Here is a 14636-nt window from a genome sequence, read left to right on the forward strand (position 1 = left end):
TAATTAATATGAGTATATAAATATAATATAATTAAAGTATGAATGAGATTTTTAATTAAACGATATAAGTGAATTTTTAATTCATAAATAAAAATTTCTGAAATATATCGGACATAATTAAAATAGAAAAATAAAACAATTTGAAATTTATTTATTTTGTTTAAGAAAAAAACAGAAAACCGAAGGCAACATTAAGACGCTAAAAAAAACTCATTCCTTTAGAAATAGTTAAATTGAGGAAAATTATGCTCTCTAAAAATTTATATTAAAAATTTCTGTCATGAAATATGTATACATTTAGACGATTCTCTTAATAAATAAGAATCAGGAGGTATAATCACAAAGAAAATAAGAATTAAAATTAAAAATTAAAATTAAAATTAAAAAAGGCTCCAAAGATTAAATCAATAAAGGAATGTAAAGCTAATAAGAATCGACATCAGTTATGTATCAAAAATAATATATGGCGTATCAATTACCAATTACAGATGTTTCGACCATATTAAGTCCACTTCAGAAAATAAGAGTTTAAATATTCTACTGTGTAAATTTGCTAAAAATCAGATATCCTAATGACACCGTTTTACAATAAAGCAACAATTAATTTAAGTGTTTATTCCTGACAATTAAACTTACCGTTTATCACCGATGCAAATCTCGCTGCTACGTTCTATTCACAGTTAATGGCGTGGCGTGGCCCGTCGTCATCTGAATCATCTCGACTATCTAGACCGTATTGATCGCGGCCTAAGCAGCTGGAGTCGGTCTGACAGTAACGTTGGGGCGGCCGCACGGAAAACACACGTGTTACAAGAGCAGCGCGGCACGATGGAGTCGAATTTGGCGTCCCTCACGAGGGGCGGACGAAGTCGTTGAAATTTGAAAGCGTGTAGTCACATCAGTCGTGCGGATCTCACGGACTTCTCTCTGACTTCCGATTTTCATTTCTCCGAGACGGAAGTGTCGTTTCCCGACGCAGCGCTTCCGTCGCTCGCGAAACGTGTTGTGGAAATTCCCGCCGTCAGAAGATTCGATGAATCCCGCTCGAATTGTTTTTACTGTGAAACGTGTGTGGAAATAAAAATTTTGCTTGACTAAACCAGTCACGCTCGTTTTATTCCTTTTACACTCTTCCCGACCGTGTGCAAAGTGAAAGGTTTTCATGGTGATAGGGTTGATTCCGTTGTGTCATTTGGAAAAGGCTTTGTCGTAGTATATTTTGTTGTTTCTGAAAATTATTGGATACATCGTGTCAATTGCATTGAGTTTACTCTGCTCATTAACGCCAAGCTACTCTTCATATTCTTGTTTATCATATATGATATCGCGTTGCACAATTTGCAAGATATTGTTAAATTTTTGTGTAAATCCTGTGATCGTTGTTCGAGAAATTATTGGTAAGCGGAGTGATATTACAGCATGAATAATTTTATCGATACTCACATTTATCACCACTCATAAAATGATATTTCCTGATACATATTTACATTCGGAACCAATTAAGTAAAAATATTACAGCACACAAAAAATATATACAAAAAATATACAGCACATGTGTGCATGAGTTCAGTGCATAAAATTGTAATAAATTTCGATAAAATTTTACCTTAATCGCAAATATAGAAGGAAACTCCATGCTGCAAATAATCCATTTTCATGCTTTGTGCCGAGAATATTTACCCTGATAGAAATTTTCATCGATGCTATATCCCTTGCCATAAGGAAAAAAAAGAGTCACTTCCGCGTTAGTACCCTATCGATCACAGGCGTTTTTTCTGAAAAGCGTTGGAGATACGAGACACAAAGAGTCGTGTAAGTGCGAGGGTAAAGAGCCTACGGTCGATTATCGTTCATCTCGTCGAGTGGTTATCGCATCTTCTAGTGAGGAAAGCACTGACGCGGGAGGAAGAGAGGAACAGAAATTCCATGTTTCCTTTTCTCGGGCTCTCTACGAATCGCGCGAGGAAGTTACGATATGCGCGCGTTTATGTAACTTCAACTATATTCTCATAACTATCACGCGTTTCATGAAATGCGCTTTGGATCGTTACGCACGATTTGCTTTTAAACATTTCTTCACCGCTGTTATCATTACATCGGAGGGCAAAAGTCATATCCTTGCAACACATCATTCGTTATTACATGGAAAGAATGGTTTTGCTGATGTATTTAAAAATTTGACTTAGTAAATTTTATATAAATATAAATAATATAAATAACATAATATAAATATAAATATAAATATAAATTTTGTTAGATTATCAAAATTATAGTTAAGGACATTCAAGTTAAAATGTCGAAATTTTTTACAACATTGATCATTATTCTTGAGCATCCCACATAATTATTTGGATAGTCCAACAAAATTATTTTCAGATTTATACACTAAGAGAAAAATGTATTAAAATTAAATAATTATTTGAATAGTACTAATTTAACATTTACTTTACAGCAAAATAAATTAAATAAAGTAAATAAAAAATGAGAGTTAAATCGCATAAATTAATGGTTCTTGTACTAAATAAATACGTATTTACATTTAATAAAACGAGTATTATTTAAACAAATATTTATTAAAATTTAGTACATTCTTTTCTCACTGTATTTAAATTTTTAGCTATTTCAGCAAAGTGGTTTTTTTCGTGTACAGTAAATTATTCGTTGCGCTTCTTCGCGTTTTGCAAATCACAATTTAATTCGTTTAATTTAGGATTGATTACAATCTTCAAATCCAAACTGATCGAAGAATTCGTAACCGAGAAGAAATGCGACAGTTCCGCAACAACGTACGTTTACATGCTTGTAAATGTATTATATATTTATAGATGTCAGAGAAACGCGGCATAAATACATTTACATAAGATCATACACGTGAATGTCAATTTTTATTTTACTTTTAAAATACGACTGTTTAACATATGAACCGTTAATGGCCAATATGGCATTTGACTTGAAGAACGTCACTGAGTAACGTCTGCTTACTAAGCCCACGTGACACAGCTTGGCATTCGAATTCTCACCATTCGCGATCGCGTTTCAGTTTCGATAATATCGGCGGTAGGAAATAACGTTCTGCTTAACGTTCGTTTCGCCTTGTATTACGAATAATTTCTTCTTTTTTCTTGTCTGTATTAACCTTACGAAAGAAGTGCTAATTCAATAACTCTTCCATGTATCTTAATTGCACTAATTGGTACTCAAATTAATAATAATGAGTGACATTTGTGATGAAATTGTTCTTCATTGTGTAACGTTTGTAAAAAGTCTATTATAAATAATTTTCTATGAATTGCATCAATTTTCTTTAAATAAGATATAAACATATTTAGTAGATTAATTTTTTTAATCTTGAAGTGCTTCCTGAGTAAGAATAAAAAATTGTATATTTAAATATAATTCACAGTTTATATATTCTATTAAAATTATAGATAATGCAAAAAGATAATGAAGTAAAATTATCCAATAACTAATTTTACGGAGACAGGACGTTTCACTTTTGTTTGAAAGTGATTATTAACGTCGTAGAACTTCCGTGACCAAACTCATTACAATTAACGTGTGCCTCATGCGTTTAGATGCGAGAGACATTCTTCTCATCGTCTCGTTTCTTTTGTCCTTGTATCACATGACTTCAACTTTTTTATAAATCTTATTTTGACTTTCTGTTTACTGACAGATATGCGAGTGCAGTTAGTTACTTTAGTCCCAAGTGAACAAGCTGACTTGTCAAATGAGAAAAAAAATTCGAAAATTGCTCTAAGTGAACTTTGGATATTAGTATCGATGAAGAGAATTGTTACAAGTGCGGCGAAAGATATGTTGGTGAAGAGTACATTGGCTCTGTTTGCGCTTGTTAATCAGTTCAATTGAATAACATATTAATACTCCGGGGTCATCGCGAGAGTTAATCGCAATGTCCACGCCGGACACGATGGATACCATCGACGAAGCGGAACAAGCGTGGCGTGAGTACAAAAATAATTCGTCGACATTTTTTTAGATGCCACCTCGTCGAGTCGTGAAAAATCATACATGACCTTGTGACACATTCTCAGACGAATATTTTTAACAGGAATTAGTCTGTTAATATAATATGTGTATTAATATAAATTCTATACGTTTCTCTTGACTTTCAAAATGCTTTAAAAAAATGCTGTAAAAATAAATTTTTTGGAATTAATGCGGATGCAGTAAAAAATATTTAAAAATTATTTTAATAAAATTTAGCTACAATGCTACTCTAAATTCTCTAGCAAAGTATTTCTCTTTGTGGAAGCAATTCAGATCTGTAAGCTCCGTTTCGACAGGCTGATTTGCATTTATTGTAATACAATGATAATGTCATTTTGTTAGATAATGTAACAATGCAAAATGATGATTTATCGAAATTCAAATGCTGATTTTCGTTCAATATATTCTATGAATTGTAAATTGCATGGCCGACGAGATGATAAATACTGTGACAATGAATCGTGCGACAGCGTTTCTTCTTATTGCTCGTTCTGTTCACGGATATGCAATGCGAAAGATTCGGCCGATAGGTATGTAAAATTAAACGCTCGGCACACGCATGCACAATTCATGAGTCGATACCACGCGATTCGCTCGACACTGAGAGAAGAGTTTAATTTTTATCTTGACAGCACGTAGAAAACCGTGACCTAGTTTGAGCTATTTCTGTATGAAGAAGTTCGTAAATGAATATTTTTTTGACATGTTGGATAATCAAATATATCGCGTGCATTTTAGTTTCCAGCTGAACTGTATCAAAAGTATCAAAATGTCATAATATTTAGATTTTACATATACTTAGCTTACATATACTTAGCTTACGACATTGTAAAGTAGAGATGTTATCACACTAGCCATAAGGTTTGGTTATTGTGTCTATCGTGCAATTGAAGAATGATATTAAGAATAATATTAAAGTGAGTTTAATGACGTCATATTCATTACTCAATAAATAGTAATGCTATATATGAGGGAAAGATAGTAAGTCATACTTACAATATTAACAATATCATATCTTAATTTTTAATATTTCTGTTATTGATATTACAGAATGATAAATGTATATATAGAATATATAAACATAAATATATCTATTTAAAGTAAAAATTATATATTATGTTGCAGTGATTTTTTAATGTATTATTAATGTTATATATGTCAATTTTATTTATAAGATTACTAAGTCCCAGTTAATTTCTTGTTATTTTATAAAACTATTTATTTTATTATTAATAATAATTTGTACTTGTATAAATATGTATGTAAATATATTCAACATAAATATTATTCCTATTCTTCCTAAATCTTTGCTCTGTGTAACACAGAATATCGTATCTTTACTTTTATCAATAAAAATAAATTCTGAGAAATTCTGATAAAAAATGAAAGGTCAGAGATCAAAAGACGAAATTTAAGAGTCAAATAACGAGTGTCTAAACAGAATTTCTTTTTACGTTCCCAGATGAGATGCTGGAGTGTGAGACCGGATCCCTTTTAGGCAGAGTGGCGGATCTAGAAAGACAATCCTTGGCGCAGAGGGACGAGATAGTTTGTCTTCGCGCCACTTTGGCGGACGCGTTAAGGCGAATTGCTCAGCTCGAGGCAAGAGAAAAGCGGGAGGATGACAGGAATGAGAGGAGAAACGAGAGGATGGTCTCCTCGCCTTTAAGGAACGGTCATGTACCTCTCAGAAGTAAGTTGGCAAAGCTGCACATTGATCATGGAAGCTCGCTAACGACCGATATCTAAATGCTTCATAATTTGAAATATCATTCTCCGTATATAAAACACTACCGGAGCAAAGCAATAATAAATTAATAATAAAAAATATTAACTAATAGAGATTATTAAATAATTTTATTTTTAAATGACAGCACATTATTATCGATTTTTAATTTTTGTACAGTTATATATTAAATTGTTTATTTATTGGAATGAATTCTATATCTCTCGATTACTTATATTCATATCTTTTTCTGTTATAATTTTGTTAAAAAAGCAATTGTTATAAATTTTCCATTTATGATATACAATGGAAGCATATAATAAAATTAATACGAAAAAAAAATTAATTGTTAATTTCTCGATGATCACGCACAGTTCAAATTTCACAATAATAAACCTGGATCGATAATTGATTGACACGACTAAGATCATATCTTTTCGTTTGTGATAACGAAAGGAAAGCTGATTCGATTGATCGATGTGAGACCTGTGATGTAAACAATCGTCGGATTTGCCGCACCTTCGCTGGTAATCAAGCCGCAAATGCATACCCTATTTCTCCTGATAATCGCCATTAAATATTTCAATTCAGTTATTTCATCAGTTATTGCATTATAATGTAATCTTACAATAATGAAAATTATATATATATCGATATTGACAAATTTGATACGATTATTTATATATCGTTTTTATTATCATTAATTACCAGTTTCAAAAGTCAGAATATGAATAAAATTGCACTTACATACAAAAATTTTATTATATGTTAAAATTATTATTTAATGATTATTAATATAAATAAGCTATTTTTTATTTCTTTGATTGAATCATTCTCAAATCATTATTTTTAATAATTAAAATATAATTCTTAGCATAATTGAAAGTTTCTATCCTTTATATCTAGTATAATTAGTAAAATTAGTCCCCTGCTATTTTACTATCAGAATACAAATGACATGTTTTTATGAAACATGTTTCTTCTCACTTAAAGTGTTGATTGCACATATATCTATAGCGAAAATATACATTTTATCCTGGCATGTAATATCACATCGTAAAATAGCGACAAAAATTCATCGCAGTATTGCAAGGCGCAAATTAATATGTCGACGTAAGTGCGAATGGCGATCATGCACGACATGCAATCTAAGTCAGGCGTGCATTTCCAGCGAACTCGTGCACGGATACCTCTAGAGTAGTCTAGAGTTTCGTACGTTATGACAGAAATTACGGATGCGAGGAAGCCTCGCGAGATCGCGAATGTTCGAACGTCTGGAAGTGAAACTCGAGCTGGGTGTTGTACCTGTTGGCACGCGACGGTTTTAAGGTCACGTTCAGTTTCGCCCATTGCAATCGAGAAACTCACTCACGAACGTGAATGGATTCACGTAATTGTTCGTTAGTCTTCAGCATTCGTGCAGACCTTGGAAGAGAATTCTTTATTCTGCACGAGAATTCGGGAATGATCGAAATGAATACTGGAATGCTGACGAATGAAGGGAAAAGTCATAATATGCTGTCATACATTTAGACATTGTAAAGTAAGAATAATGATCATTCGTTCATTTTAACTGTTATTAAATTATGTTTCTGTGGAATATATGGAAAGAATGATTTTATTGATGTATTTAAAAATTTAGCTAGAATTGAAAATAATTTTGTTGAAGCATAAAAATAATTATGTAGAAAACTCAAGCATAATGAACAATGCTACTAGAAATCTTGACATTCTATCAATCATCTTGAGTATTTTACATAATTATTTTGATAACGTAATCTAATAAAATTATTTTCAGATCCGTATTTTTTTTTACTAAATTTTTAAATATCTTTATCAAAACTTTCCATGTATATCATAATTCAATCGTTCTTTTTATTTTTGTCACATGTACGTACATTTTAATCGTTATTAAATCTAATTTCATTGACATAATTATTTTATGAAGAAAGTAACGTAATTAAAATGAAAATGGAAACACTCTTGTCTCATTAATTCTCTCATGCAAGGTGTCAGCTTGCGAACGCGAATAATTTTCTAATTGTTTTCTTTATATTCTCGTGATTGAAAGCATGCGAATATTCCTTCGGTCCCTGTCAGACAAACTGCAGGAAATGAAAATCAGAATCGCGCTGACGTACATAAATTATTGTGCCGAGAGCATCCTTAACTTAGCTCTTAGCAATTGATGAACATAGGAATGATGTAATACATCACGGAAGGCGTTATAAATATCGTGCACCGTTACACCGCTATTGAAACCAATCACGCGGTTACATTTCGCTACATCGCGTGTTATTTATGCAATATCCGAAGTTTAACGCAAAAAGCAGAGGATCTTGTTACAATTGAAATGCTGTGTTTAACAATGAAACAATTGCCGATGCCTTTTTGGCTTTATTAATTATTTCAATTTTTTCTTTTATATATATATATTTGTATTAGCTGTATTAAAAAATATTGAAAATAGTGAAGATAGAAAATAATGAATACAAATAATTCAGATTAATTTTTTTCACTACTAGAATTCTCTAAATTGAAGTGAAATCTCACTCTAAAGAATGAAAATTAAACCAGTCTTAAAAAAGAATGGCTCAATTTTCAATCTAAAAATTTTAGAGATAAACAAAGATAGACAAATAATATCAACTTGATATTTTCAACATTTAATTAAAGCGAAATATCGATGGTTCTAGTTAAAGTAGATTAGTAGTTCCGATACAGAATATTTTTTTTGTTTATTTAAAATATTTCGAATAAGAGCAAAAGTTATTTTCAGGTCAAAATTCGGTGCCACAAAAGGACTTGAGGCTGCGTCAGACCGGTGGCCTCAGAAATTCCTCTTCTTCGGGATCATCGCAGGATGTTCGTGATGCGACGTCCAGTCCGAGACGGCCTGCCAGCTACGTGCATCCCTCCCAACTTCCTCAAAGGTAAGATCCGTGAAAACTAATACTGTAAATTATATTTAATGTTAACAAAGAGAAATTTAAAACTGAACGGTCAGTTTCTTAGGTTGGCAAACAGATCAGAAGGACAGCTGCTTCAGGACAGTTTGCTGAAGTATCTAAAAATTTAGCTATAATAGATACAGACCTGAATTGTTGGACCATCAAAATAATCATGTAGGACGTTCAAACTGCTAGAATGTCAAAACTTTTTCTAGCATTGCTCATCATTGAAATTCTTACGTAATTATTTTAATTTAGCAAAATTGTTTCTGTATCTAATTCTTTTAAATACTACAGCAAAATTATTCTTTATATATAGATAAAGATTTCATATCATTTTCATGTAAAGATTTTATACAGAATGTATAAAATGTCCAAATATCGGACATTCTTCTAATTGTATTCGCTTTTTCTCCTTATTTGACTTATTCTCTCCTTTTATATTCTAGAGCTATATTTTTAAATAATTTGTGTTTCGTCTTTGTTTTAGTTAATTACTTTTTGTTTCAGGAGATCTGTCCACTATCAGTCAACGGGCTCTTTACATTCCGATAGTCCGAGTAGTAGTAGTGTTTCTCCGGTGCCATCGCCAAGCCCTAGAGCTACGCCACTGCCTGTAGCCAGGTAAGAAATCTAAACTATAATTTAATGTAAAATAAACCGTAAATTAAATTGTCGCAATTTATGCCACAAAATAGAAATCCAAAAAACCCAAAAAACTGTGGAAATTATAATATTAATTTTAAATTTAATTTTACGTATATACTTTTTAACTTCCAAGTAAATCGATTTTCCGTCCCAATTGCAAGAACATACCAGTAGTAGATTATTCTCATTGCATATTGTTAATTATGTGTTGCGTGTATGATTGCGTATGTGTGTTCTCTCTTTAGTATTACCGTCATGTTAATGAACATTCGCTGTTTAATTAGTAGCGATATATTTCAATGTTCTTAGAGCGTCATTACGACGTTATGCGATGCGTGTATATATGCATGATGCTGTTGTACGAGAATTGAATTCGATGTCTTAGATCGCCCACGGCAAGATCAAACGGACCGCCACAAAGTAGCCTAAGAAGAGCGAAGAGATGGTCGTCCACTGGTGATTTTACACATTCTCCGCAAAATCAGGGAAGCAATTCCCAGCTCGTCGGTACCAGGTTAGCTCACAGCTAATAACGTAACAGTAAAACGCACCGTTTGTCTGCTATTTGTGATTTTGTTCACATTTCACTGATCACACGAGTTTAATTTTTTGTTATCACCATCACTGTTTTTCTTGCTTCCTCTCTCATAAGCGATCGAGCGCGTTTTCCCGTCAAGAAGACGTTATCTCTCGTTTCTATTGGTCAGAAAATTACTATTGCTTCGTCTTTTATGCGCTATTATGTTTTTTCTTACATTGTACCTGCGCAGGTACATAGAGCTTAATTAAATATTATTTTTTCTTCTGGTTGATCGTACTATGCAACTTGAAAGAAAGTTTCCCGTCGAGAAACCGCCGTTTCTCGCGTTCTATTGGTTAGAAAATTACTACTATTGCTTCGTCTTTTATGCGCTGTTATGTTTTTTCTTGTATTGTATCTGCACAAATACATTAAACTTAATTAAATGTTACTTTTTCTTCTCGTTAATCATACCACTATAATTTGAAAAAAAAAACTTATAAAAAGTAAAGCTTACAGATTGATCGCAAGAAATAGAAGATTCAGCAGTAAATTGTAGACTTCAGTACAAGAATGAGATAAAAAAATCTGTAATTTTTAAAGTCTATTTTACGAATGCCTATTAAGTTGTCTAAAGTAGATTTTAAAATTATGGCTGAGTCTAATTATTCGGAAAGAAAAGATCCTATTCTAATCTCTTTTAAAATTATGCTTGAAGCACATCGAATCGACGAATCGAAGGATCTCTTTGTCTATCAATCAAACCTTCAAGTACGCGGGAAACACTCCGATCGCATTAGAGACGGTTCTCCATTTCTTTTCTTTTTCTTCCCTGTATTGTTTTGCACCGCATGGTTTTCGTTTGGATTTTCGTTCATTATAGATTGTCTGCGTCCACCAAGTCCCTGTTCAACCTGTTCAAGCCACCGGCGATGAACAACGTCAAGCACGGGTAAATAATATACCAGACTTTACACAACTTACTGCCGTATCTGGCTTCTCCGTAGCCGTGTTTAGACGACCCGCCGCGCAGTGATCGCGAGGTCGCACGTGCACACGCTTCTTCGATGCACGTGCGCGCCGAACGGTCTTTACGATGCAATTTCGTTCCTCCGCAGGTGAGCGCGCACGGTAAAGACCTCGCTTAAAACACAGGCGTTAAACGCACGTGTAGAATTTCCTGTGGGTTATCGCCATGATATATATCTGCATGACACACGATCTGCGGGATATACGATCGTAGAGGCAATTGATCTCGATCTTGTAGATTACGGATCGAATTTGCTTATCTCTTTATAAGTGAATAATCGGTGGAATATTGAAAGAGAGGCTTCACGAATTTTTAAATAGCGCTTATTATTTAATAAACATCTTGATCATTTTTTAATTAATTTTAATTTTAATATTTCGATTCTTTAACAGATATTTTATAGAAATTGTAAGAGATGCCTGTAGAATTCATCTAAAAATTTTATTAAAGTTTCCTTAAAATCGTAATAACATTCTACAATAAGCAATACTTATACTTTTAACGTTTTAATAAGAAATTAACTAATTACAGTCGAATGTGAGAAGAATAATCGACTATGACTGGTTAATTTCTTATGCTTAAGATTTTAGAGTTTAGATAATGGCTTATTGTAGAAAATGCTTTGCAAGGCATTATTAGTGCCACACGTATTATAATTCGTAAATAGATAAAAAGATAATGTAAGGATAAACTAATCTTCAGAATATAAGGCTAAATCAACCTTATTGCATTTATAATTTTTATAACATAGCAAAAAAGAATTCGCTTCGTGCTAACGAGTACTAATTTTTAACGTTTGCCGATTCGTTGATCGGTATCGCAATGAATACCCGTTAAATGGGAAGTTATCGTGCCGCATGCGTTTGCATGTAGCACAGCATGTATATATTATCACAGTATTGGCACGTTAATTATTGCAATACACATTACTGTTCTGACCTTCAATTTAGCATGCAAATGTTATGCACAGATTTTCTTAAGATTGTGAAACTTCCAACTTGGCAGAAGTGCAGTTCAAAGAGGCGTGCATACCTGATGTGATACGTAAAAGCTACATTTTAAATTTAAATGTCATGCCTGGGATTGTTTTGCATCGTTACTTGGATCACGGTCAACATTAATCGCACGTTTTAATTGCGTTCTCTATAAAAACTATGTCATTATTTGTTTTGAAACTGATACACATAGCGGAAAGTCTATTATCGCATCTATGATGTTTCTCGCGCTAATAAATTGAATTGAAAGAATGAAATTATACATTTTGTACTTTACGCTGTGAAAGCGATTTAGTAATTGTGTGCAATAGTGCACTATTATAATATGATCATATAAATATAGAAGATAGTATTCCATGATGTCACATAATCAGAAGACAAGTAAGTGGTATCATTTGCATAGGCATTATTCATTTTAGTCGTATAAATAAATATTATTAATTTAGCAAAGTAAATATTTTATAATCGGATATTATGATCGCCTACCTATTGTAAACAAAAAGATAGCTAAAAAGTCGTTTATCCGAAGACACTTTCAGGCAGCGTTTTTTTGTCGACATTTCCGGTGTGCTCGTGATACCATGACGTCGTGCACACCAGGAAACACAATATGCATGGGTTGTGCAACAGCAAGGGGAATTGCGATTCACTTTCTTCGGTAACGCAATGGCGCTTCGCACTAGGCGTTAAATGAGCCGTTAACCACGTGGTCCTCTTTCCATACCTGTTGCCTTCTCGCATCATTCAACGTCAAAAATACAGTCGGAAGTGCTTTACTCTTGCCTGCTCGTTGCATTGTTATGAGTGAACTACTTCATTTGAATTTATTGATCAGACGAAGTAATATAAGAATATGTAAATAAGTTATCACGAGATAACGTGACGATCTGTTATCATTTCTGTGTGTACTCATTTTTTTATATAGAAAAATATTTTTTACGTAGAAATTTTTTATGTAGGAAAATATGCTTAACTTGTAAAAATAGAATGATTTAATATAAGGATTGCTTTAATTAATAAATATGATTTAAGTTTTCTTTGTATAAAAGTTTTTTAAGGAATCTCGAATACTAACTGAAACAATTATAAATCGAAATAATCCTATTTTTGGTTTTTAATTCTTAATAATATTAAGTGCAAATTTTTGCAAATATGTTATTTCAGTATTTATAAATCGCGCATCTATACGGCTTATTAGACTTTTATTAATTAATTTCTTGAAATTTATTAATTAAAATTCGTGAATGTGACAATAAATATGAAAGCAAAAGTAGCGAAGGTCCCGATTTCGAAGAATTTGGTCAAGGCTACATAAAATTCTCCGCTATCTTGTTCTGCATCATATTAATTCGCTTTTGCTTGGCATTTATTTTATTGCATGCGTCTTTTATTATACAATTTTATGCTACAAAGATACATTAAAGAATCGGAATCTTTAAGATTCCGTTTAATCGCTAAGATATAAATCATGAAATCGGTGCAGCTTTGTTAAAACACGTCTGAAAAATCGAGATAAAAAGATTGAAAGTTATATATCCTTTACGTTGCTTTATGAAGCAACCTTCCTCGCCCTTAATCGTGAAAATGAGATTAAAATAAGTCTAAAAACTTTTAACGCAGGACGAGAAAGTAGTTGTAATTCATGCGTAATATCAGAAAGAACAAAAATAGAAAAAATAAAAATTGACGTAACAGCTCACATGTTACTTCGATCGCGAAATAATAAAGCCGACTCATTATTCGCGTGAGTCATTCGTCGCGGTTACCAGACCTCATCGACACAGAAAGCCTGGCGAATTCATTCAGTATAGTGCGAGCAGTGCGATCGGAGAGTACGTCAGTCGACGAGCAGGGTCGAGTTTACAAGCTTTTTGTAGGAGTTCATACAAAGTGAAAAAAATCGTCGTTATTATCGATTTGCAACACGTAAGAAAAACTATTTAATGCCGCTATAATTAATCGATTTTAATCATAAGATACAAAATTGTCTCAAAATATAGACACTAAATAAATGATAGGTATTTTAAAAAAGAGATAAGAGAGAGAATTTTAAGAAAAAAATATGAAGATATTTTTTTTATAAAATTTAGTTGTGTAAAAAATAAAGAAAATAATATGTCGCTAGCAGAAAAAATTTATCGATTAGATCGTTCGAATGCATTTTTATTCGTCTTATAAAAATAAATTTCGTTTATATTTTGGGTTTTTTAAATGTAAGATTTAGTCGGAAAATAAATTTAACAATAAGAACACATAAGCAAACATAAACGAGCAATTTCTTTATAGCACTAGAGACATGCAGTATAACGAGGAGGAAGGCACCGTTCGTATGTATCTACGCGGTCGGCCAGTCGTTCTTTACGTCCCCACATCCATGATGGAATCCTACGACCTTCACAAAGTTAGCACGCCGCCGCAGAGCAAATTGAAGCTTGACTGGGTCTACGGTTACCGCGGCCGCGATTGCCGAAGCAATTTACACCTGCTGCCAACCGGCGAAATCGTATATTTCGTCGCGGCAGTCGTTGTTCTGTATAACATGGAAGAACACAGCCAGAGACATTACTTAGGTCATACAGACGATGTTAAATGGTAAATGAGAAAATGGGAAAAAGATGTGACATTAGTTTTTATGAAGAAAAATATCGCAGCAATTAAATGTCTGATGAGTAATTATTTAATCGTTAATAATTTAATGATTGTATTGAACTCATTAATGCAAAATTATTATATATTATATATATATATAATTATA

The 14636-nt window shown here is 32.6% G+C and overlaps 2 protein-coding genes across 7 annotated transcripts in view; one reads left to right on the forward strand and one right to left on the reverse strand.

Annotated features, from left to right (window-relative positions):
* LOC108686067 (gastrula zinc finger protein XlCGF8.2DB-like) overlaps positions 1-711 on the reverse strand; it is a 2617-nt gene extending 1906 nt beyond the window's left edge. The window contains exon 1 of the mRNA XM_018191143.1: positions 637-711. The gene's annotated coding sequence lies outside the window, so the exon portion shown is untranslated. The remainder of the gene's footprint in view (positions 1-636) is intronic.
* LOC108686066 (echinoderm microtubule-associated protein-like 2) overlaps positions 1-14636 on the forward strand; it is a 44123-nt gene that overhangs the window by 23380 nt on the left and 6107 nt on the right. For 2 of the 6 annotated variants that reach the window (XM_018191137.1, XM_018191140.1), the window contains exons 1-8: positions 1226-1397; positions 3677-3965; positions 5474-5704; positions 8517-8670; positions 9199-9312; positions 9722-9850; positions 10740-10808; positions 14168-14473. In XM_018191137.1, coding sequence (XP_018046626.1) covers positions 3914-3965; positions 5474-5704; positions 8517-8670; positions 9199-9312; positions 9722-9850; positions 10740-10808; positions 14168-14473 — 1055 coding nt within the window. In that variant the 5' untranslated portion in view covers positions 1226-1397; positions 3677-3913. Of the gene's footprint in view, positions 1-1225; positions 1398-3676; positions 3966-5473; positions 5705-8506; positions 8671-9198; positions 9313-9721; positions 9851-10739; positions 10809-14167; positions 14474-14636 lie in introns of those variants that run through there. The other 4 variants (XM_018191138.1, XM_018191141.1, XM_018191139.1 and 1 more) reach the window with 4 other exon arrangements.

The sequence above is a fragment of the Atta colombica genome, unplaced genomic scaffold, assembly GCF_001594045.1.
Source record: "Atta colombica isolate Treedump-2 unplaced genomic scaffold, Acol1.0 scaffold163, whole genome shotgun sequence".
In the NCBI taxonomy this organism is placed as follows: domain Eukaryota; kingdom Metazoa; phylum Arthropoda; class Insecta; order Hymenoptera; family Formicidae; genus Atta; species Atta colombica.